We start from the raw sequence: 25,012 nt of genomic DNA, 5'->3' as shown, positions 1-25,012 counted from the left end.
CTCCAGAATCCTCCGGTGAGCTGTATCTCTAGCCAAGACGTTTCCAGGGACCACTAGATGCTTACATAATCCGACTGAAACCAGACATTTCACCGATATCAGTAAGTGCTCACCAGAAGCCTGCCGCTTCGTTCTCACACCTATGGACTGATGTGCCGAGCTATTTGTGGTCGCCAAAGCTAACAGAGACTTGGAGTGGATTTGACCCGCCTCAATAATCCTTCCGAGAGACCGCCATATGCTGCCCAAAGTCGAACAATGTCTCGCTCTTCTGAATGACGTCACTGCTTTTTGCAAGTTGAATGCCACGTCGAGTTTCCACCAGGTCACACTGCCTCCTGAGTCATAATGCACCCCATTCGTAATCCTGTCCGATTGTTACTGTTTTCTCCATTTCAGATTGCAACTACTTCGGAGTATTTCCAACGGCAGATGTCCCAGATTCTTGAAGGCCAAAAGGGTGTTGCGAGCATGATATACAATATTCTTGCCTTCGGGAAGACCCGCTCAGAGCACGACCGCCGGTTGCAAGAACTTCTTGCTAGTGAAAGAGAACTTAGCGTTAGCGGGATAACAGGTGTCTTTTCCATAACCTTATTTCTGAGAACATAAGCACACAAGGCTATTCAGAGGGGATGCTCTATACGTCCCACACGCAAGGCGAAGGCCTAAGTTATGGTCTAGCTGAACCGTACACTGTGCTCCCATTATCTAAGCGGGAGCATATAAAAGAGCAGTATATGTACACAAGACATGCCCTGTCGGAACCCCAACAATTCGGGAAAGAGCTTTCAGTATGTTAAGAGATTTGGGGGCTTTCTTATTTAGTTTGTTTCCGTGAGGTAAAAATGTAAGTATTTTGTAGAACGTAATGCCTAGAAATTTTTCTTCATTTTTTTGACCGGTAATTCTGTTTTATTTAGGTGCAGGATAGAGTTGTTCTGAATACCTTGCTTGAGCGAAAACACAACTGCCACTGTCTTCTGTGGGGGAAAACTGGAATCAATTTTTGTTGGCCCATTTAGCAAGTTCATTCACTGTTATTTGTATCGGTCGCTCACATGTTGACATGTTGGAGGATATGCAGGCTATCTGAAGGTCATCTACATAGACTGAAAACATAATGGAATTTGGATTTATCTGCTAAATGTAATTAATTTTTACAACGAAAAGCGTCGTGCTTAGAATGCATTCCTGAGGTACCCAGTTGTCCTGAACAAAGCTTCTTGAGAAGGTAGCACCGAGGCGTACTTATAAAGAATGTTGTAAGAGAAAGTCATTTAAGATATTTAGCATTTTACCATGGATGCTTACGCCTCAGAATTACTCTTAAAAATACTAGTGCGGACACTCCACAGCTTGATGCCGTCTTCAGGCAAAATAAGAAAATTGCGTAATGCAAACAAGAAAACACCATATAGTGAAGTCCAAGTAAATAAGCCCTTTTGTTAAGTAGTACTTTTGCTGTCACTGACTTAAGCGACTTAATGCTGAACAGAGAAAGGTGGGAAAATGAGGGGCTCATTATGACACATAAATGAAAGAAGCCAACAGTCATCGAAACCAGGGAAAGCTAAAGAAAATCCAACATTTCAATTCTTCACAAAACGAAAGGCACAAGTTCTGCAACCTTATTTAGGTTCTTTCACTTAGAGCCACACCTTATACTTAAGGTGAGCTTTCAATGTTCAGTGATAGGCCAGATTTCCACAGTTTAACTCCTCAATGGCACAAGGGTACCCCTCGGGAGACTCCTGCCAGCATGGAACCTTGAACATAGGGTCTAATGCAAGCATTTTAACAAAAGTCTAGTAATAAAAATAATTCTACAAGAAAACAAGTTGGATAAAAACACTGATGACAATGAAATACAATTTTTCTTCTTTGTATAAACCAATCTTACAGCTCTTCCTGAGCATAGTGACATTTGCCTGGCAGCAACAGATGCGTTTTAGTTCCCTCACTGTGGTTATTCAGTGGCTGGAGCGCTTGACAGCTAAACCCAAAGGTACGGGCTTGATCCAAGCACGGATGAAGGCGAAATGCAAGACGCCCATGTACCGCGAGATGTCAGTACTTGTTAAACAGTCAGTGGTCGAAATTTCCGGAGCCCTCCACTACGACATCCCTCATAGCCCAAGCAGCTTTTGGACATTAAACCCTATAAACCAAATCAAAGCATTTATTCCCGAGAAAATTTCTTTGAAAAATTTTGTCACAACTCGATTAAAACTCACGACACCTATACCGAATAAGACAACGTTTTGCATGTGTCAGGCTTTATAGACCATAAGCAATTAAGGGGCATCATGTACCAATCACAAGGTTATATGTGCCTTCTTTGTGGGAAACACTCAAATGTTTTTCACCATGTCAAAACTTGTTTACAAGATTTGCCTCTTTCAGAAGCCTAAAAACCCATGAAATGTCAGCAACTGTTTTTTCTGCTAGCAGTAAGCTAGAAAATGAATATGTTAAGTTATAAAATAGAGGAAAATGCATTTTCTTTAGTCTCCCATGTCTTGTGCGTGAAATTGAAAGGTGTTTTGTGGTGGTCCCTCACCTGCACAGTTTCTCTTGTTTTGTGCCTGTGTACATTCATCAAATCAATTCTATGAACCATCTATAGCATGTGCAAGGCTTCCATTTTTGTGGTTTCAGTCAATCTGTCATTTATCTTTCTGCTCAGGAAAAGAACTACGTGGCGAACATTTTGAAATGAGTGGCAATGTAGCCTAACATCGAAGACCCACGCACAAAAAACAGCAACACATCACAGTTCACTTTAAAATGAGCTGGCAATGACGACATCTGTACCTTCCTGCCCTTTTAGCTGATAAGAGCTCCTTTTCAGCGAAAGCAGAATATTAGGATGCCATAATGTATCAACAAAAGCAAACTTCAATCTTTCCTTGGTGGCAAGTAATCTCTAAATGCCCATTAAAAACATGACTTCAGATACCTCCTGAGGAATAAGGTGCTAGCAGATCATCTTCCTCGTCTTCCTTATCTTCGTCGTCATCGCATTCACTGTCTTCATAGTCTTCTAAACCATCAACTTCTGCGTCTTCTGGACCATCATCTTCTGTGAACACCTGGCAAAAACAAGCAGCTATCAAGTAATCAAGGCTCCAGCACATGCATGCTCATTAATTAATTATTGCATTATTAATGCTAAAATTAATTAATAATTAATGCAATTAATGCGCATTATTAATGCACATAGCAAATGCCACATAACTTCCAGCAAATTTCCAACCAGGCACGAAAACTAAATGGTGCATGAACAGGACAACAACACATTTACAAAGCTAAAAGTTGACACTCTGACCATGAAAGATCAAACCTTAAAGGGACACTAAAGACAGCCAAAGATGGTATGAAAATCTAATAAACTACATTCGGTGACACTGTCACCGCATATCCGGCAGCAAAAAATCGAATAATTGCTGAGATATTGCGATAAGAAGTTGAGGTTTTTTCTTGTTCCCGCCGGTCGAATTCAAACTGTGGCCTCCAACTACGTAGTTGGAGTTGAGTGACGCACACTATGACGTAAGCGGAGACTCCGTGATAGCTAGCGAGCCGGCGCGGCCCGCGGCGTCGCATCCCTCAAGGGCCAACATGGCAACAGCGTACTCGCAATGACGGCCTCAGCCGAAATAAATAAAACGATGAAGAGAGTAATTTACCTAGCGATGGGCCCATAAAGGAAGAAAAAAAAAAAACATAGAGCGCTTGTAATGCACAATACTTTACATGTTTCTCAAGCTTTTGCGCTCCTTCTTGCACTGTGTATAAACAAACCGAGCCCTCGGTCATCGCAACGCTTCCTGACATGTTTACATACAAATAAGATTTAGTTACCAGCAAAATAGTGTCCTCGCTGCTGCGCTTGTCAGTTTTGAAGCTTCGCCGCACTTTTTTCCTTCAAGGTTTGTGCTACAGCTCTGTGTTCAGCGAAAATTACGTCCACGGTGGCAGAACATGACCGAAGTGCCGGCGCCACTACATTTGCCAGCGCTGTGAAATTCCACATGTTAAAATGGATCCAGTGCACAATATAGTGCGCATAGGCATCCAGAACATTAGTTGCATGACGTGAGAGCAGGCAGCATGCGCCAATGATCAAGAAGTTGTAATTTTTAGACCGGCAGCAGAAACACTTTATTGTAAATGGGGCCATGACATAAACACTAGAAATATTTCCAAGCTTCCTGTGACGCGGCGTAGCCGAGCGGTTAGCGCCGAACGTTACGGAGCAAGCAGTAGCGAGTTCGAGTCTTACCGCTTCTGGCGGTTTTTTTTTTTTTTATTTTACAAATCGGTTTCTTTTAAACTTTTGTAATGTATTTCTGGTGCTTCGTTATATTTAGCTTTTACTTTTTACCCGAGGCCCTTTTTTTCGCCGGGCGACGAGCGCAATATATCGACGCTCTCCTTGGTATGAGCGGCAAATATGCCCCTTTTGTTTACGACGCCTGCAAATAGCACGTTGAAGGTCTTGTTGACGCAGTATATGTTGGTCAGATGTGCCATGATTTAGTGAACAATTGAATGATACTGCGCTTTTCCTTCGGTACTTAGCATATGTATGCTTTTCGTGGCGTACGTAGCTGCAGTCAAGCGGTCAGGTCGCAATCGAAGCGGCAACGGCGGCGATATGTTGGCGCAGAAGTGTGAACGAAGGAGCGTGTCGGCGGTAGCGGATTTCGCTCGCTCGTGCCTCCGAATGCTCAAATGGGAACCATCAAGGTGCATCTGCTGCTCCAAGCTCGTAATTCAGGCGCTGCAGGTTCAAACAAACTATCCGAGTGCGCACGAAATGCCTGAGCCGAAACATAACCAAAACTGAAGTGGGCGCCTGTGGCGCCTCCAAGTATATTTTTGTATTTGCCTTGCAACGTTTACGTTGTCTTTTCGCCGTCGTTAACGTATGATAAAAGCCTGTTATTATGTTTGAGAAAAACGTACTACCGCATTCAAACATGCAACGTAATTCACATTTGTCAGCCTCCGGGATCCCTAGCACGTCACGTGATTTGTAGTTGCGAGCCTCGGCCGTTTGGCTGTGGTGGCGATACCTGTATTTCTGTTATTCTTCTTTACTACCTTATAACAGCTCTGTTTTCAGTAAGAGTGGTCTTTTTGTAATCAGGAACTAGCATTCTATCGATGCAAACCCACTTCCTTTCTCTCTTTAGTGTCCCTTCAACATTATTGCCATGCAAGTGCAAAGCCGACTGATCAGTGTCACCTCTAACACACTAGTAGCCACACCCATGCGTTAATAAAAAGGTTTAAATCACTGTCAAGCAAACACGTTATCTTGCTCAAATTAATCACTATGCAATGTGTGACTGATAACTAAAGAAGAATGCAGTGACAAAACATTCCCAGGCAAGGGAAAAGTTGCAACAGTTTTGAAGAAAGCACAATGTTCACCTCTTCATATCCTTCACGGGCTCCAGTCACAGGATTTCTTGCAGCCCTCAGCTCTGAAAAAGCTTCGGACACATCACATGAAATTAAGGAGTACCTGCTGCGAGGTGGTGGAATGATCCTAAAGAGAAAAGCAAACAAATACTCATCACAGAAGCAATTCATACACAAATAAAAACACAAGATTTGAATAACTGTAAAACAGGCAACAGAATAAAAAAGGCAAAAGAAGGTGCTATACAATCTCTTGACTGTGAGGTTTGTGAAAATCCAGAAAGCAACAGCCCTGTGTGCATCACGACAGACCTTAAACATTTGTTAAATACGACTCTACAGCAAAAATGAATCTGCAGTCCCTATTTTCATTTTGTGATTACTCAGTTTCAAGTAGCATGCACATCCTGCTAAATTAGGACGTGCATCCAGGCACGCTTATTTACGCTAAATTTATTGCCTCCATTGTGAACATATCAACTGCTCTTGCAAGCTATTTGCTTTCACTGCAGAATGCCATACAAAGATGCAAGATAGTACCTTCTCAGGGTAAAAACAGCCCTATTTGCTGAGCTCGCAGAAACAAATCTTGGCCACATAATGCAGAACATTACTGGGAAGGGCCATAACATTGCCAACGTCTCCACCACATTCTTGATTTGTACAGAATAGAAGCTTAGCAGATAGCAGCCAATATTCTAGGCTGGCTTTTCAAAACAAAATTCAAATTGCCCAACATCATCCTCAAGCTCGACACTACTACTGGTATTTAGAAAATTACCTCAATATGCAGCAAATTAATAGCGTTTTCCTGAGAGTCTGGCTATCAAAAATCTGCCATACTAAGAAAATCTGCATACTGCGCCCCTAATTCAGGCATCTGAAATCATTACCTAAAAGCGAAAAAATTCGGAAACCTAGAGTTGACTTCTTGAGATTGCACAGCTAATGGCACAACAATTTGTGCGATCAGTGTGACAGAAACAACATATGAAAGCCTGTGACCCAAGCTGATGCTTAATGAGCACAGCAAGAAGAGCATCATTAAACAATGTAACATGTGGTACTGATGAGATACATCCTTAACTGCTGCAGAGAAAGTATTCCACACATTCATTACCGATTTGCTGTGGTCGGAACAAGCTCTCTTACCCTTGCACAGCTCAGCGCATTTAATTTTTTATCACAAAAAAAAAAAAAAATAGCATTCACTTTTTATGACGCCGTTGTTGCTATTTTGGAGCACAAAAATCTTACAGCCAAGTAACTTCTATTCCAAGCCAGCATGAGACAGCTCACCTTTGGGAAGATAGTAGGTTACCAAAAGCAGTATGCTCCCAAATCTCATCCAAAATGCCAGTAAGATGGGTTTCGTCACCAACTAATACAGGAGGGCTCCCAATCTGAAACAACTAAAAAAATACTTATCGCTAACATTAAGGAATTGAACTTCATTATTTCAATGCTTTAATAAAAATATATTATGGCATAAAAACAGGAATGTATTTGTGCAGAACCAAGTGGTTTATTTATATATTGGAATAGAATGTCGCGGCCATGTGGGCCGAGAATAAATTTCGACCTCACATTTATGGCCTCCATTTCAAAGTGGTTACCGATCATCATTCCTTGTGCTTGCTGACCAACCTCTAGGACCTGTTGGGCCGCCTAGCACGGTGGAGCCTCCACTTACAGGAATTTGACATGACTGTATACAAATCTGGCCGTAAGCATGAAGATGCAGACACGCTCTCATGCGCACCTGTTGAGTTAGTGGATGAGAACCCGGAGAATGACAGTTGCTTCCTCGGTGTAATCAGCGATGCTGACCTTAAAGCAAGGAGCGAGCTGGCATGGACCTAGGACCTGTGAGCGAACATCTGGAGAGCCGCACTTCTGACATACCCCGACAGTTCTTCTGTAACATTTCGTCCTTTTGCATGTGCAATGGCATAATATACAAGAAAAACTCAAGCAGCGGTGACCGAGCCTACCTTCTTAGTCGTGCCATCAACCTCTGAAACGACCATCTTGTTGCCTGTCATGATGAGCCAACCTCTGGCAACTGTGGGTTCGTGCACACTTCAGCAAGGGTGAGTCAATCCGATTACTGGCTCTAACTTACATCGCCAGGCACCCCCTTTGACCAAGTCGGTATGGCTCCTCTGGGCCCATTCCCATTATCGTCAGCCGGTAATAAGTGGATTGTAGTAACGATAAACTATTTAACGCGACAGTTAAGCAGGCGAGTTGGTGATACATCATTCAAAAAACAGCGCGAACAAACGGGGACGAAAGGAAGAAACCACAGCAACAAGCGCTACCACAGGAGCGCTTGTTCCTGTGGTTTCTTCCTTTCGTCCCCGTTTGTTCGCGCTGTTTTTTGGATGATATCTAATGCACTATGTGGAAATGAAGACTGTACCACGAGCAGCATCGTCTGAAATCGCAGTTCCTTATGCGCCAGATTTTTTATGGAAAGGCACCACATCCTGTGTCCCCACAGATCGAGGCCCGCCTTTCACAGAGCAGCTCCTGCACGAGGTGTTCCATTTGGGTCATATGTGCCGTCGCAAATCTACTGCCTACCACCCGCAGTCACATAGGCTTACAGAACAGCTCAACGTTACTAGAACCAGCTTCAGTTTAAAAACTCCGGAGCACTGCGCAGTGCAGCCGCTGCCTCGCGCGGTAAGTGGCGCCGCATTTGAACGAGGCTTCAGCACGCCTGCACCTCTGCAAACTGCTGCAGGTGTTTCAGTGACGCGAGTTCAAAACGCTGACTTGATAACAGGGAACTTAGTAGCTACAGAAATATTATGAATTTAGTATTCCTATTTCCTTGTTTTTTTTTTACTTCGCTGAGTTGAGGGGCGTGGTGTGCAAAGTTAACACTGCGCCTAATAACAATAGCGAGGAGAACAGGAAATAAATCACTTTGTTATCCCCGCTATGAGTTCATTTTTAAAGCTTGCGCATGTTCGTATGTAAGAGGAGTCCTTTTTGTGCTTGAAGATCCCTTTCCGTGGTACTATGTACAGTCAGTCAATGGAGGACTAAAGAGTGCGGTCAAAGACCCAGTTTGCGCGGACCAGGCCAGTTAAATTGCGTTACGCCGGGTGATGACTGTCGAAGTGATCAATATGACGTTGGTGATCGTATAGGGCGTCAGTCGAACGAAGAGCGCCAAGCTCCTTCGTCCGCTCGTCCGGCGACACGTTGCAAGTTGGAGACTTCTTGAATGTATAAGCCGTTTATTTAAGACAGCCAAAGACAGAAGTACAGGGCGGTTAAAACGATGGCAATCCAGAGGCAGCCGAGACCCGGCGCGCTCTCCCTCTTTCGCGCCAAAACAGCCCCTTAAATCACTTTTCCCAGGTTTCTGGGGCACCTCCTAAGCATCAATCACAGTCCTACTTCTGGTAGCCAATCCTGGAATTTAGTCAAACTGAAATAGGCCAATGGCGTGTCGGGGCAAACGAAGTTGTTTTTATTTTTCAGCCCCGCACGTTTCCTCGAAACTGTGGGATGCCTAAACACATGGCTACAGCCCCGCGGACCGACACGGAAAAGCACTTAACGAACAAAAGCATCGCGCAGCAGGAGCCACCCGTGCGGTCCAAGGAGCAGCAGCCATAGTAGCGGTCCCCATCCCGTCTCCATTTCTGGGGCATCCGTGCGCCGCATCTTCGAGGGCCATAAAACACACTTCTCAGAAACAGAAGGGCTTGCGAGGACGGTTAGCTTGTCTTCGTCCGAGTCGCACCCCTTGACACAAAACTCAGCGCCCCGGCGACGGCCATTCTTTCACTGCGAGTGCCCCGCGGGACGCACACAAAAGAGGGGGACCAAGTCAGCGAGCAAGGGGAGGAGGGGGAACCGGGGCGGCCGGAGGCTCGCAACCTAACAAGGCCCGTTACTTTCGGAAAATGCTGAAGAAAGGTAGCGTACAGCGTGAAGAACTTAGCGCGACAACTTGAAGAGAAAAAAGTAGGCGTAAACAGCGCGCTTGTCTATATTTGACCATGCTTCCATCCCTCTTCAAGTTGCTGTGCTTTCTGCTTACAGAAAAATGCAACGCCAACATGCCTGGCAGCATGTGCTCTTCAGTACCAGAAGGCAACACACATTTACAGGTCTGTGAGTGTTTCTTATCTGCATGTATGTTTTCTGCATTTGTACGGCTCTCGACAGCCTCTAGAAAAACTAGCTTGGAGGCCAGAGACTGCAAAAAGGAAGCAGCATGTACTGCTTGAGTGGTCAAATGCACGAGATTTACAAGGGTGCAATCAGCTTGCTTTATAAATGCAGCACTTCTCTCCTATCATTCGTGGTGAGACACCAACGACAAAATTGCGTCAGATTCTTGATTGTTTACATTATACTGAGTTTTCGGCTTCATTTTAAGCTTCTTTGGCATCAAAGAGTGCCCCTCTATTTCTTTTTTTTAATTCAACCATTATTTACACACACATATTAAAGAGAGCTAGCATAGTGCGATCCTCTGTTGCTGCCGTGATCTGGATCCACGTGGCGGCGCATGCTTAGTGCACTCGCTTTGGGGGCGCCAGTTGATGCTGCATTCCGCACTGACGGGCATGCCGTGCATGCCTGCCACGTCGGGACCAGCGAGCACACGTGCACTGGCGGCGTGCGATACCCTGAGGCATTCCTTCAGATTTCTAACACAGCCACAGCTGTGGGCTGAAATTAAGGTATCGGCTAGAGAAAGCAACTGAAGCAGGAAAGGTTTTTGAAAACCATTTATGGTTCATGGTAGGCAAACTCTGCGACTACTCGCTCGAATCGGATGTGAAGCACACTATGAGAGACCTTGCAAGAAATATTATTTAGTGATGCGCATGTACATTTAAGCTAGATTTATGTCAGACAAAGATCACTAAGCAGTAAATAAGGAAGTTAAAAACTCAATGAGAAAACTCGCTTATTGTGCTTATTTCCGTGTATTATACAACAATGTTTATATTGTAAATATTTGTGTTGGTGCATGACCACATTCTTTTGCCAGCACTGTACGTAATACTTTCTGAGCTTGCATTCAAGCATATTTTGCATCACACTGTATAATAAGTGTAATTATATTTCCATTTGCTTTTGCTATCCCCCATGTCTGTCCTTGTATACATTTCTCAAAGTGTTAATATATGTCTGTCTGTCCCGTATTTACAGACGTCTGACTCGAATATGTGAATAAAAGAACTACTGGAGGCATTTAAGCCTCCTTACGTGCTATGAATGCGCAAGCATGAATTAAGTGCTCTTGGAACGCTCCTGCTGAGTGTTTTTTAGCAAAGTCAGACGAGCGTTAGCTCGGTTGACACTCGGTTTTACATGGTTCTTGCGTGTTTTAGAGTTTTATTTTGGGTTCTACTCGAGACCTTTTCGACGATATATGACATGGCATTGTAGCGTAAAGTTGAATTAGTAATCACAGTTAACGATTTAGTAGTTATTACCTAGGACCTGGAACTACTGTAGTGCAATCATACTCGATACAAGCTATTTAAAGACATATGACTTGATGCTGTAGCATAATGTTTGCATTTAATCACAATTAAGTAATTGCGGGAATCAATAAAGGCGCATTTACTTCAGTGCAATTATATTCACAATAATCCATCCAACGATATAGGACTTGACGCTCTAGCATGAAGTTCAGTTTTTAACCATGAATAACTAGTAAACGACAACTAAATAAGGCCAGCAATGAATCCATACAAGTACACTTTACTTATACGCAAGCCAACAATATATGATTTACTGATGTAACGCAGAGTCCAATATAATCGCAATTAACTAATTAACGGGCAATAACCAAGAACTGCAATAAGTCCAGTGCAATCATACTCGACAGAAGCCACACAGCCACTATGGACGCATTCTGCAGACATATTCCGTACACGGGTAAGAAACAAGTAATGCTACGCATTAAAATTGCCGGTTTATCAATTGCACACACGCTCATTTCGAAAATTTCGACTACTTCACCAACAATAACCAACAACTGGGAGTAGCCCCTGTTGAGTATGACAAATTGCATGACCGGCAGTTCCTCGTGCCTCTATTTTGATCCTTCACTATTCCAATTGCCAAGCGTGGCAGAGCCAACCCCGGGGCAAAGCCTGCTCTCGAAGCTCCTGTTTATAGAGACAATTTGTTTCAATTAAAATGTATGCATACGGCCGGTTCCTGAAAAGCAACCGTCAAGCGTTTCATTGTTCGCACAAATCCACAAAAATACCCGAAAATTATTGCCTTCCCTGTCGGCAAAAACTAATCAAACATCCCGCACGCACTGGGACTAAAATGTTTGCTCTAAAGTTTTGTATTAGTTCTTAACCGTTTTGTGTCTACCAAGGTTACAGCTAGTGAAAAATAAAAATCAATGCTCGTATTATTGCTTTAGACAAATTAATACCTCAGAAATGCTGCCCTTCGCCCATCATGCGCCAGCTTTCGCTATCGCTCCACGGAGTCAGTTAGGAGCCTGTTTTGACTGCCGCGCCACTTACCCCCGGGAAGAGGTCCAGCGCCGCCCGTGATATATAACGCGGGCGGAGAGTTTTCAAACTGAAAATGGTTCTAGCAATGTTGGAACAATAAAAGAAAACTGTAGCAGACATGCTGGCAATGTACGTCGATTTAAAACAAAAAACGTGGGACAAAGTCCTCCCACACTTGACACAGCCGTACAAGAAACCACTCGCTTGGCGCCGTTTTGCCTAGTCTATGTCTGTGATGTACAAACCATGCTGGATGTGCAACTGACGACCGGCCACTCACGCCGTACACTGAGGAATTTACTCAGTACATAAAGGACGCCCGCCAACTTGCCCGCATGCAAATCAAACGACAACAGGTGACCAATGCACGTTGCTAAAACCTACGCCACTGACATGTCGAGTACCACCCCAATGACAAGTCTGGATGTGGATTCCTGTCCGTCGCCCAGTGCACGTGCTCCGCATGAAGCCCTACTTGACGCATGGCCAGTGCTTACATTTTGAGTTCTTTTTTTTCTTCGCTGGAGCATTCTGCCTGTCATTTATTTTCATTGATTTGTTCCGTTCTCTTACCCGCATCAGAATGCAATTCCACCATTGCTTAATTTTAATTCTTTTTGCTTTCTAGAGAGGGAGAATAGTGCCACCAGGTGTCATTAGGTGGCACCCAAAGACGATGATGTTTTGGAAAGAGGAGGACACACGCGCTATTGGGCCTGCAACGCGTAATTCCGTCTCCTCAATGGTAGGGTCCCGCAACTTCTTTCTCCTCACTGGTTGCCTCTGAGCGAATTAAACGGCGATTGTTACCAAGAGGTGCTCTGAACGCAATCTAAAGGTAACATACATTGACTGAAGGCAGGAAATGATTATGGTGAAGCTAAATGAATACTGTTACCATTGTCAAGCCGTCACTTTGTGGTTGTGTTCACGGCTGGTTTTGTGGCTATAAGAATTAAAAAGTTCCCATAATGCAACCTAAAGGGGGACAGACCCCCGAAAATATCTCGATAGCTTATTTTAACGTGGCTTTTTAAAAAAAAATGAAAAAAGAAAGTAACACCTTCAGGATTCGAACAGACGTTATATTCGCTCAGTGCGCAGGTAAGTAGTATCGAGCCATTGTGCTATTGAAGCAACGAGAACTGCAGGCATTAAATGCACTCTTATTTATTTCTACAATATTTCGCTATATGTCGCCAGGTGACGCTGCTCAGAGGACCCTACCGTTGAGAGAAAGGAATCTCGCACCTGCAACGGTGCTGAATGTTGGCTTGCCTCTTCTGCACTGTGAAAATACAAGTAATCTTAAAATGTCACATTTCTCGTAAAGTATTCTCCTTAGCAGCACACTATATGTTGATAACTATATTGAAATACAATGCCAATAAAACAATGCTCACCAGAGTATCAAGGGGGCTGGGACAAAGCTCAGGTTCAATATCTACATCCTTCCCGCCCAACCGCCCCCTGAAAAGTAGATTTTCTGGAAGGTTTTCCATGACGCTGCAAGTATGTCACCTGAAACAGCAGCAATAACACTCAATGCCGAGAGCATGGCCATCAGTTCATTCAAATAGGTGTTTAAAAAGAGATATTGATTCATAACCATTTCAACCAGCAGATAATGAAACGAAACGACGAGGGAGAATAAATCGGAATGCACAGCAGACTCAGGAAATAGCCTTAAACGGTACACTAATGTCAGGACCTTCATTAGCAAATGCCTTTAATTATTACTTCACTACTCTTACAAACAGTTCTCATCATCCTGGAAGTCTGGACTGTCTGAAAACCATCAACTATTTTGCCAGTGCATTTTTACGTCCTACCAGTTCCCAGGAGATACATAACACATTGACGACTTTCCAGAACATGAAAAGCATTGATGTTGACGACTTGCAAATTGGCCCTGTTAAATATGTTATAGGTATAATTTACCTGATACTAGAGCATGTCCTTAACTTCGCATTCTTAAACGGTAGATTTCTAAAAGCCATACAAGCTGATAAAGCAGCTGTTATATTTAAAACGTGAAAGAGCACGGAACAAGGGTAGAGGGGGAGCCTCAGTTCGCAAGCTGAGCCAATGTTTCGACAAATGGATATGTCTTCGTCTGGACAGGTCCACTTGTCGAAACATTGGCACAACTTGCGAACTGACGCTCCCCCTCTACCCTTGTTCAGGGCTCTTTCATACTGCGAGGCATCCTCTTTTCTGGCCTGTTATATTTAAAGGTGGCAATTTAAGAACATACTATCAAACAACAGTCCTATAGACCCTTTACAGCACCAGCGCATGGGCACGGCCATATTTAGTCATGTGACCCTTGCCCATCGCCATCCTTCAGGTCTTCTGGTTCGATGGCTGCCGGCGCACCAGCACCTGGATGGCGCACCAGCACCTGGATGCAAGATGCCGCGTCATATTTCGCCTTTTTAAGGTCTTTATCTAAACGATTACAAAACTTTTTGTATTCGTGAAAAACGACCGCGTCTTTGCAAGATGTGCATTGCTTATATAATTTATTCTTTTTTGTTATCTTCTTTAGTAGCTCGGAATTGACCCATGGTTTACGCATCCTTTTTTTTCTGCTGAATAGTTTGAAGTGGAAAGGAAGCTTCATATATCTGTTTTAGAATGAGCATGAACTCATTGTAGGCACTGTTTGCATCAGCATATCCGCGCACACTTAATACAAAAAACTGATAAGCTATGTTCTGTGATTTTCTGTATAGTTATCGCCTTTTGCTGCACCTTACTATTAATGTGAAGTTTGCAGCAAATAAATATAGGGAGGTGGTCACTCAGATCACATGAGAACACTCCAGCCTTAACATTCTCATCGGTTGTATTTCTTACAAATACATCAATTAGAGATGCTGAGTGTTCTGTAACTCTTGTAGGTAAATTAGTTACATTGTGAAGGCCATATACATTTAATAAAATGCCTAGTTTGTTTCTAGCGGAATCAGTAATCAGCATATCAATATTCCCGTCTCCACTAAATATGAAATTATAGTGTTTCTCAGTAACCAAAGAAAAAATGTTTTCTATTTGCTCTAAGGGAACAGTGACAGAACCACCAGGGGGATCGGTAACAAACTGCAATTATTGTGTTTTGCAACTTAATTGACAATAATTCACAGTCACTAGAAATCATAGAACACTCAGGCAATAATTCAGCATTATAAGCCTTTTTGACTAAAATACAGACACCAACACCTCTACAATCAGTGCGATTAATAAAAAAGGTATTATATGACTGGAGGTGGAAAACAGTTTGGGCATCAGTAGACCATGTTTCCGTTAACAGTATAGTATCAAAAGCTGGCTCTACCTGATCAAAAAACGGCGTAAGGTTAGTTTCTTTATTCTTTACTGGCCTTGCATTCAAGTGGAATGCCTTGAAGGATTTGTAAAACCGTTTGCCTTTATACCTTTTAAAATCATTTAGAAGAAAATACGATTCATCATTTCCACAAGCCATGGATGTTCAAATAGAGCCAAGCTATAGACCTGAGCAGTAACGTCACTCAATGTTATCAAGATCACTTTCATCTTGGATGCAAAGCGCTTTATCACCTTCGGCCTTTCTTACGAACACGCATCCTTCCCTCTGCCACACATAGTGATACCTCATTGCAGCAGCTTTAGTTTGCACATTCCAAAACAATCGCCTGTTGCTGGAAGTCAAGCTTTCAAAGAACTGTACTCCTTTTGCCCTACTTTCCAGACAAGAACGCGCTTCCATCCGTTTCTTTTTCTGTGAGTATGAAGCAAATTGTGCGACCACAACAGGTAGCTTATTAGCCGATGCCGGCAAATGGTGCAGTCCCTCAAGATCACAGTCAAGGAGCTCGGGAAGTTCGAACTTCATTGCTGGATCATTTAGTTTCTCAAGCAAGTTTTTTTTCTCCCTCCTGAGACAGACCATGTACCTCCATATTTTGAAGCCGGCTGTATCGCTCAACATCATTTAGCTGCATCTGCACCTGTTTCACTGCCGATGAGGTGCCGGCTTCAATGCCTGCCACTTTCTTTTTCAGCATCGCAATATCTTTGCTGTTTCTTTCAAGGTTAACAAGCACACTGTCATACTGTTCTGAAAGATGTTGCACTGACGCTTCAATGTCTGTGATTTTCTTCATTAGTTCCGATAACGCATCAACTTTTGCAACGAGTGGTAGAAGCAGTGTTATTTTGTTGTTCAGCTCGTTCAGTTAATCGACAATGTTCGGGTCATCGCGCTCTTTTGTCTGAGGTCCAGTTTTGTCCTTTTTTAGCAGATTCACATGTGACGCATTTCTAGGCCTCCCTGAAACTTTCACCTTTGTTACCGTACATAGAAGATGATATTCCCGAGCACTTTCCGAGGTGGTACGCATATTTACAGTCCGAATATGTGACAAACAAACCATCCTCGGGTACAGTTTCATGACAAGAGAGGCATTCAGTCTCAGTACTCATAGTAGAATGAACAAGCAAGCAGATTTATAAGATTGGGGCACAAACAGAGGCAGCAGCAGCGATGATGGCAAGAATATGCGCGATTGTGGTAACTAAGTAGAGAATCACCAACCTGCTGCTTCAAAGGACAGCACTTTGAAGAGCTTGCACGCTGGTTGCTGCCACTGCTGCGTGCCGAATGCCGTGTGACTTGAAGCTCCTCCACTTTTAAACCTTGCTCCGTCCGTTGGCGCAGCCGCAGTCGCAGGTGGGCTACGCTGCAGACGGCTTGGTAAGAGTTTCCGGACTTATCTTCGGCGTCAGGTACCAAAATGAAAAGCAGCGTGGCGAACTGGAACCTGCAGTTTCAAAGGACAGCACTTTGAAGAGCTTGCATGCTGGTCGCCGCCACTGCTGCGTGCCAAATGCCTAGACTGCATAGACTGCATGAATGCATACACATTAAAGGAGTATAGACACCGGTTTTTGAAGCGTTGAAAGGAATACGGTTGCTTTCCTGGTTATACAGAGGTGCTCCCCAAGTAATCCCAACCTCTTATGTTGTCGCGAAGATATTTTAATTCGATTTTAAATATAAGCCAGGCAAGTACTCAGTTTTTCAAAACCCATCGACAGTGACATCTCTGTGACAAAAACCTGTGCATAGGTAAACAACATGACGTCATCAAACAACTGTGACGTGGAATCAGCACAGAGCAGTGATGACACAGGAAAGCACACCGTGTCTGCCCTGTCTGCATCAATTGGACACGCCTTGCAAAGCTCTGCACTTCTGCTCGCTTAACTCTATGGCTTTCGTTGCTGCCTGTGTTACAATTACTTCATCTGGTGTTGATTCCGCGGTCAGCGTGTTTTTCAAGTGCAATGCTATGGGAGCTGATAGCAGCGGCCATGCCTTTGCATGCCCAAATCGCCTTGACAGCGCCAGATGGCGCCACATGCTTGTAAGGTGGCACTCAGGCCTGCCGCATCGGGACCAATAATCGCATGAGCAGGCGTAAGCATGGGAGCTACGCTATAGTCATGAGGTAGCAGGTCACTGGACCATATCACGGTAGCTGACGTTGGCTGATCGGGCAATGCTGTTTTTTTTTTTTTTTTTTTACTTCTAAAACAATCTTTTTTATTTTGTCAGACACCAGCTTAGAGCTTACAGGGCCAGCCAACCAAGCTGAAAGAGCAGTATCTTCACAATAATCAGTACCTTTGTTCAACGCATCCTACCAGTTCCTCCACGCCAACTGCCAAGCTTTCGTGGATGCTATTGATTCCTGCTTTTTCACTTGAGTAACTGCCAAGCGGTTCGAAATCAAAGTACCCTGCAGTCTCAATAACATACGCACCTTCGGGTGAAATAACGTCGGAAGCACTGCTTGACGACGATATTTTCTTCAACGTGCGATCGCAGGCAGACGAAAAATGCTACCTTTATGTGTAATTAGATTGTGTGTGTACATGTCGCCAGCCTTGCCAGTAAGAGGCGCTCGTGTGGCATGCTTGCATCTTCGACATCATCGCGTGCTCGTTCTCGGAGAGTACAAAACCGAAACTGGTCCCGGCAAATGTCCTGATAATTAATTGAGCTGTGTTGGGGCGTTTTGTGCCGGTCCCTATGTTTTGGACTATTGTGGATCGATTAAGCATAAATCCCAAGGCATAAAATGTATGTGTCTATACTCTTTTAATAGGCACACTGGACACTTTCTAATATCTTGCAAAAATAATGCGGCAGCAGTTCAAATACGCAATATATATCTCCTGTGAAAAAGTTAGAATTGTTCTGGCATTTCCATGCCTACTGCCGGCGCTGAAATGAGCTGGTGTGTGAGGTGTATGTCAGTCTTTTTCTACAACTCACAGGCGCTTTCTTTTCTCAGAAAGGTACATCAACTCGTGAAACACCTCCGAGAAAAAGATCGCCTAGGCCATGATGGGCACCATATGTAGAAAACATCGTCTTCCACTAATAAACCACAAGGTGATTAGCTCTACTTCCCTGCACATTACTTCGACAAGAAAGATTATACCTGCATCAAAGCAGTGGTGTTTAAAAGTCAGCTGGCATTCTTACACAAGCTGCAAAGCAGCTGTTCGTACTGCATGCCAGTATTTTCCGAAAACCAGAAACGATAGCCATCCCAGTGGCGCCACGTGTTAGGAAGACTGGTCTATATCAATATAAGATTTCTGAGAAAATCGAGAAACTAATCTAAGTTAAAATGAATTCTTTCTGTGAAAAGCAGCAAATCTGTACTGATGGCCAATTTGGCTTCATGAAAGGTCGTTCAACCGAAATGGCCCTTTTAATATATTTTGAAAGCATATGAACAAAAGTAGATTATACTGAGAGTGTTCACAGACTTCTCTAAGGCCTTCGATCGCATTAACCATGACACACTAATAAAGAAATTTTAAATCTATGGCTTAGAGAAGTATGCAGTCGTGCCCCGTTAATATGGCCCCCGTTAATATGGACGACCCGAATTATGGACAGTTTTTCTGGGGACGAAACCTTTTCAATGTATTTATGCCTCGTTAATATGGAAACTTGCTGTCCGGACAATGGACAGGGGAAGAATGCACGCGCCCCACTTGGGCCCATGTATTTTTGTCGCGTTAATATGTAGAGTGCTTGAAAAAAAGCAGAGTAGTCCGAACGCAAGTTAAAGAAGGGCGCGCCGCCCGCGAACCTACGCGACAGCCGATACGGCAGGATGCCTGAACGAGTCCTGTGGGGTTGGTAAGAACCAAAGCCTGCGTGTCGCCGTACTAAGGGAGGGGAGCGCAAGAGCGGAGCAGAACGTACACAGAACACCGAGGGTCAGCGTAAGAAAGACCCCAAAGGAGGGAACCAGGAGATTTCTGGGTGCAGCGGAAGTGCCGCCGCAGTCGGGAAAACAGCAACATGTGGTTGCAATAAATTCTGCTGAACGTGAACAGAGAGGCCGGTAAAAGCGTAAGAAAGAAATGACAGGAAGAAAGATAAGTGCCTACAGTGGCGGTGGGAACTGAAGTTTTCTTTCCCAAAGCGCAATGTGTGTTCCATGAAGCCGTTAACGCATTTCAGTGAGAGTTAAGACACACTCACAAAGTAGAGCGACAAAAGAAAGGCGACGTACGAACACGCAACCGGGACCGGGTGTCCCGTCCTGGACGCGCTTCCCTCTCATGCTCCTGGTTTTCGTCCCTGTTGCGCTGCCGAACTGACAAACTTTGCACACTAGGCGGTCCGTATGTCCGCTTCGCTTTGAGTCAACGATGCGGCCTTGACAAGGTCTGAGCCAGTCGTAGTCGGCTAGCCGTCGTTCTAAACTGTACTTCAGCTTGCAGTGTTTGTTTTATGGGAACACATAAAAACGGCGCCAAGAAGACGGGATGTTCGATAGCCCTCTGCATAGCAGCTTGCCAACTAGACTCCCTTGCTTCCTTAAAGAAACAGTACAAGGCAAAAAAAGAATCAGAATGGAAAGGCAGAAAGGTTAACTAGGCAAAAAAGTGCACAGCATCAGGAGCCTGTAGCCCCCAACTTGAGTCTGGCTTTTGGCAAGACGGGAGTGAAACGAAAAAGGACGGAGCTGAACGTAGACGCGAAGAAATCTGTGAATACAAGCGGCAAAAGCCATCTCAGTCAATCCAAACTGCGAGGGACTAGTATCGACCGCTCAGCTGTTTCCTCGCCTCAGGAGAATCTCAAGCAGCTACTTAGCGGCTACTTTGCTCAGTGAAGAGGCCATTTTGGAAGTGGCGGTGAGTAGAGAATCAGACGCTGATTCATCGGACAGAGAGTAGTTCGTGCTCGAAAGTTCGACCAACACAAAGCCCAACATCACCGGTGTCATGGTAAGTGAGTCGCTTCAGACTGCACTAAAAGTTTTTAAGACAACAATGACAAGAATAATGCACTCAAAGTTGCCGGTGTTCTGTGGAATTTTGAGTCCAGTGCACACCGTTATGTACAAAAGCAGTCGTTAATTACAATTTTCTTTTCTCAATAAAATCCTTTTTGTTTTTATTCATGACTCGTTATTATGGATGACTTGCTTTATGAACAGTTTTGGTCGGAAACCAAAGTGTCCATATTAACGAGGCACGACTGTATTTTTAAGTCTTACAGAGAGCTATCTTGAGTACCGGTGCTAAATGGTTGTGATAGGAAGCTACACATCGCATCTTAAAATGGTTACATGTGGAATACCTCAGGGAGGCATCCTTGGGCCACTTATATAAAATTAATTTATATCAACGATATCATAAAAATTTCTCCCCACATTAAATACATTATCAATGCCGATGATACTTTATTATTCACGCCTTGTATCTGTAAGGGACTTGCGTCTCAATCTAATTCACCATTTGGCAAACTTAGTGCATGGTGTCAAGTAAATTCATTAACCATTAACACAAACAAAATGAAAGCCACTGTATTCCAAACTAAAAACTCACCGATAGAAGTAACGCCCTCATTTTTAGTGCAATAGTGCCGCTGAGGACGAGTTGACTGGTTAAACCATCATATCGCGATCTACCAGCAGCACAAAATCAGTCTGTAAGCCAAAGCAACTCAGCACAGAAAAAAAGATAGCTGTGATCTACGTTATCCAAAACCTTGTAGTGCTCACTTCCATCCATCCGGATTTCTTTTGTTTGTTTTTTTCTGAGGGGGGGGGGGGGGGGGAGGTAGCAGACTGCTGTAATTGTCTGATGAACTTGCGCAGATCGAGAGACGCTTGATTGCATTAGGCTGGCAACATTGTTCTGTACCCGTCCTATTGTGGTCGTTGTAACACTGCATTTTTTGTCCTGCTGTTAATTTTGGTCTGGTGTTTTGTTCTGTCCACTCCCGCCAAAAGCCCAAGAATGACGCCGGCAGTATCTTGTAAACAAATGAATAAATAAATAAATAAAATACAAGCAAAGTATCAAGTCGGCCACAAATCCGATAAAATAAAAAAAAAAAACAATATGGCTGACATAGCAGAGCGGATAGGAGACAAATAGAGCATGCATTTGATGTTCAACCGGATAGGAACTCAGTTACAGCTTTAAACAGTCCCGAGATAAAGCATGGGGAGAAGCGGCCACCCAGGAGCAAAGAACTCAAAACTTTCGTGAGTCGCTGGCATGACTGGGCCGCTGCTGTGACCGAGCAATGGCGTTTCACGAGAGCCTGCTGTGCGAATAGTTTTGCACCTAAATTAACAGTTTTTAAAAAACTAAAACATGTTGATGGGCTAGTTGATGAATCATACTCTGTACGAAGAGAGTGCAAAAAAGGACAACCACAGAAGGCCCAATACAAAAGAACGCTCATTCGTGCCTTCTTCTGTGGTTGTCCTTTTTTGCGCTGTCTTCTTGCAGAGTTTTTAAAACAAAACTCAAAAAATATAACTTTTAACTTTTAATATAACTTTTAACTTCCACTGAGCGCAGAATATTTTGTTGTGTTCTTTGACCCTGCTGCATATCAGTGTCCAGAGTACACATCCAGTTCGCGATCGATGCGAATGTTTCCCAAATTCATTCGATGGCGAACGTCATTTGAGCCTATCAACATTCAATTTTCTCGTGTAGCAGGCGAACAATGACATTAGGTGCGATGACACTCGGCTCGAATGACACTAAATTTGCTAGTGCGACGGGTATAATGGGGCCTCTGTCACACGAGCAGATTTAATGCACCTAATGCCGTACGTGTTAATGCCATTCGCATGGTGCCACACACGTGAAAACTAATGGCATTCCTTTCAATGCCATTCGCAACGTAATGAGTTCGCCACAATTCATTCGACCTGCATTCGACGATAGAATGAATACTCTCGTGCCCAGCGCTTATGCCAGTTAGCGTACATTTTGCATATAAAAATTTATATATTAACTAAAAACTGACACATTCGTAATACATAGTTTAAATGAGCACCTATACAAGTAACTGCTTTCAACTTTGTTGAAACATTGCAACCTGCAACTCAGAGTTCTAGAGTATTCTAGAATGTTCTAGGACACTGTACTGCAACCGCGACAGCGGGAGAGATTCTCTGCAGTACGTGCCACATGGGTCTGCTCTGCGCATGCCTGGCCGTTGCATAGCAACGGAGACGCGGAGTGCAGGAACAGGCGTGTGGCCGTCTCAGCTGCAGCGAGTTGTTTCGCGCCATTTTCCCTGTGGCACTATGCACCATGGAGATTGTCGTGCCGACGGCCCCTGAAGAAGGAGTCTTCTGCAGGACTTGAAAAGGTGCAGCTGCTGGTGCTTTCTCCATTTTTATTTTATTTTGTTCGAGTTGTTTTGCGTGGTCATGCGCAGAACGCGTCTTGGGCGAATTGGAGCCGTACCCGCGCTATATATATGTGCCTGCAGGCGCTGCTTTAAGGAGACGTAATGCGTGCTTTATATGGCCATATGACAATCAATTATCAATTACTAATTAATGACTAATTAAGTCATGCGTAATTAATAGTTTAGTTATAATTAGGGATTACTTAAACAATCACTAATCAATGTCTAATAATTACTTATTAGTGACCGTTCCTAATTATTTAATGACTAATTAATGTCGCGCACCCAGTAAAATCAACCACACAACAGTTAATGTAAAACTGCGAAGATACAAGCAGCGCGATCTCGTCGCTGCCAAGCAGAGTTCACCATGTCCTCGAATATGAAACCTGTGCGCAGTGATGTGTTAGCAAGAAATAAAACTAGTGATATACTTTGAATCCTTATACTGAATGGTCAGCAGCCTGCCCCATTCTATTGCGCACCCGTTATACCACTATAACAAAATATTATTAACAAAGCTCAAAACAGCCGAAGTGCCAGTAGATTTGGTAAGGAAACAGGAAAATCTGCCAGTACTGATAAAGTGATCAGCACGGCTGCTGTTGTTGTTGTTGTTGTTCTCCTCTAATGTGATGGCACATACCCACACAGGGGGATCGGCCAAGAATTGGGGTGCTGATGCTGTCTTCTTCCTCTTCTTCTCTCTTTTTTTTTTTTTTTTTTTTTTTTTTCTCGAGGAGTTTGGCGTGCTCACGCAGTATGAGCCGGCGGGCGAGGAGACGCAGCCGCTCTCGTCTCCCTTCATTCTAGAACACTACTTTGTTTAGCAAATGATCACCATTTGCTAAACAAATACTTTTATTCTTATATTTTTTAACACTGAAAAAAAATTACAACGAATAAAAAGTGTTATATTCTTTGCAAATCATCATCATCAAAAAGTTCATTGCGTGCCTAATGTCATTTTTTGTGCCCGTGTGGCAGCGGTATTAGCCGCTGGGCATTGACAAACGCATTGTCATTAAATGTAATAGATTTTCCCTTTCCAGGCAAAATAAATAATAAATGCATCTGCTCAGGACCTACCAGATGACAGGCGGACGATGGATATTCCCTCTTCATCTACCGACACATAACGAAAGTAGGTTTTGTGGGGTTTAACCGTTTAACGTCCCAAAGCGACTCAGGCTATGAGACACGCCGTAGTGCAGGACTTCGAAATTTTCGACCACCTGGGGTTCTTTAACGTGCACTGACATCGCACAGCACACGGACGCCTCTTCGTTTCGCTTCCATCGAAGCGTCCGTGTCCGTGTGAAAAGTACAAAAGCCCGCATACACTTTCATTTTCTTCGATTCAGCTCACAATGCGCAAAAATGCCTTTCGCAACACATTATACTGCTTAGAAATAGCCTTTTTTTCATCCATCGCAAGCGTGAACATGGCCGCGAAAACGTCGGGGCATTTTGCACTGAAGCAAAACGACAGATCAACAGAAACGAAGTTTTACCTGAGATAAAAACGTCTGTCGAGATCTGGGCAGGCGCTCAAACGAAGAAAGCTTGCCGTCGAGATGTTAATTTACGCGCTGCTCATGCATGCATGCGCACCACGCACTGCTAACATTAAGACCGGGCAGAAATCATCGCAATGGGCATACAATGGGTTGACGCACGTGCGTAAATAGTGGTAAATAGTGAGCCATTCCGTTGATTCCATTTCCAACATCCGCTGACGTCATCGTCACCGTCACACGACGTCAGTTCCTTCGTTCTGGTTGCCGTGGCAACAGCTACGCGTTCCAAAATGCATATGGCGTCACGCAGGTATGTTCGTCGTCTGCCTCGGTCTGAAGGAATGGGGTTTCATTTGGCGTCGGCGTACCAGCAACGATGAACGACACAAGAAAAGTTTGGTGCCGGCTTGGCCCAAATAGCTCAAATTTCATAATGTGGCAGCATGGGGCAAGGTAAGTTTTGTGACTGTTTAGCATAGCACTTGCACCACTCAGTCGAAAGCTTTCTAACAAGTTGTGCAGAGCATTCATGATTCTTAGAAAAAGTGGCTTCAGTCCAGCTGGCATCTCCATTTATCGGAGCCTGTACGGAGTCTGCACCTTTCTACCATTCGTTGAGCATTCAGATTTACGCATGAGTATATGGTCTTAGTACATCCGCCTAAAAAATGTCTCATGTTCACTAATTTTGGAACAGTATGAATTGTATTTCTTTTTTTACTTTTTGGTATGTTGTGCAATTGATGCATATCATTCATTAATGACTTAATTGTGCCATTTCCTTG

General features: G+C 43.8%; 1 protein-coding gene across 3 annotated transcripts in view; it reads right to left on the bottom strand.

The window, feature by feature from the left end:
- The window catches only part of LOC146192617 (superkiller complex protein 2-like), a 131,683-nt gene extending 107,262 nt beyond the window's left edge, over positions 1–24,421 (bottom strand). For 2 of the 3 annotated variants that reach the window (XM_084602511.1, XM_084602512.1), the window contains exons 1-6: positions 24,222–24,421; positions 16,543–16,768; positions 13,364–13,481; positions 6,736–6,848; positions 5,446–5,563; positions 2,963–3,095 (exon numbers count right to left, since the gene is read on the bottom strand). In XM_084602511.1, the coding sequence (XP_084458637.1) occupies positions 2,963–3,095; positions 5,446–5,563; positions 6,736–6,848; positions 13,364–13,462 (463 nt within the window). In that variant the 5' untranslated portion in view covers positions 13,463–13,481; positions 16,543–16,768; positions 24,222–24,421. Of the gene's footprint in view, positions 1–2,962; positions 3,096–5,445; positions 5,564–6,735; positions 6,849–13,363; positions 13,482–16,542; positions 16,769–19,549; positions 19,769–24,221 lie in introns of those variants that run through there. The other variant, XM_084602513.1, reaches the window with a different exon arrangement.
- Positions 24,422–25,012: the final 591 nt, after the last annotated feature.

Source organism: Amblyomma maculatum, chromosome 4 (genome assembly GCF_055883805.1).
Source record: "Amblyomma maculatum isolate TAMU_Amacu chromosome 4, ASM5588380v1, whole genome shotgun sequence".
NCBI classification, from domain to species: Eukaryota; Metazoa; Arthropoda; class Arachnida; order Ixodida; family Ixodidae; genus Amblyomma; species Amblyomma maculatum.
This window is presented reverse-complemented; position numbering and strand designations above follow the sequence as displayed.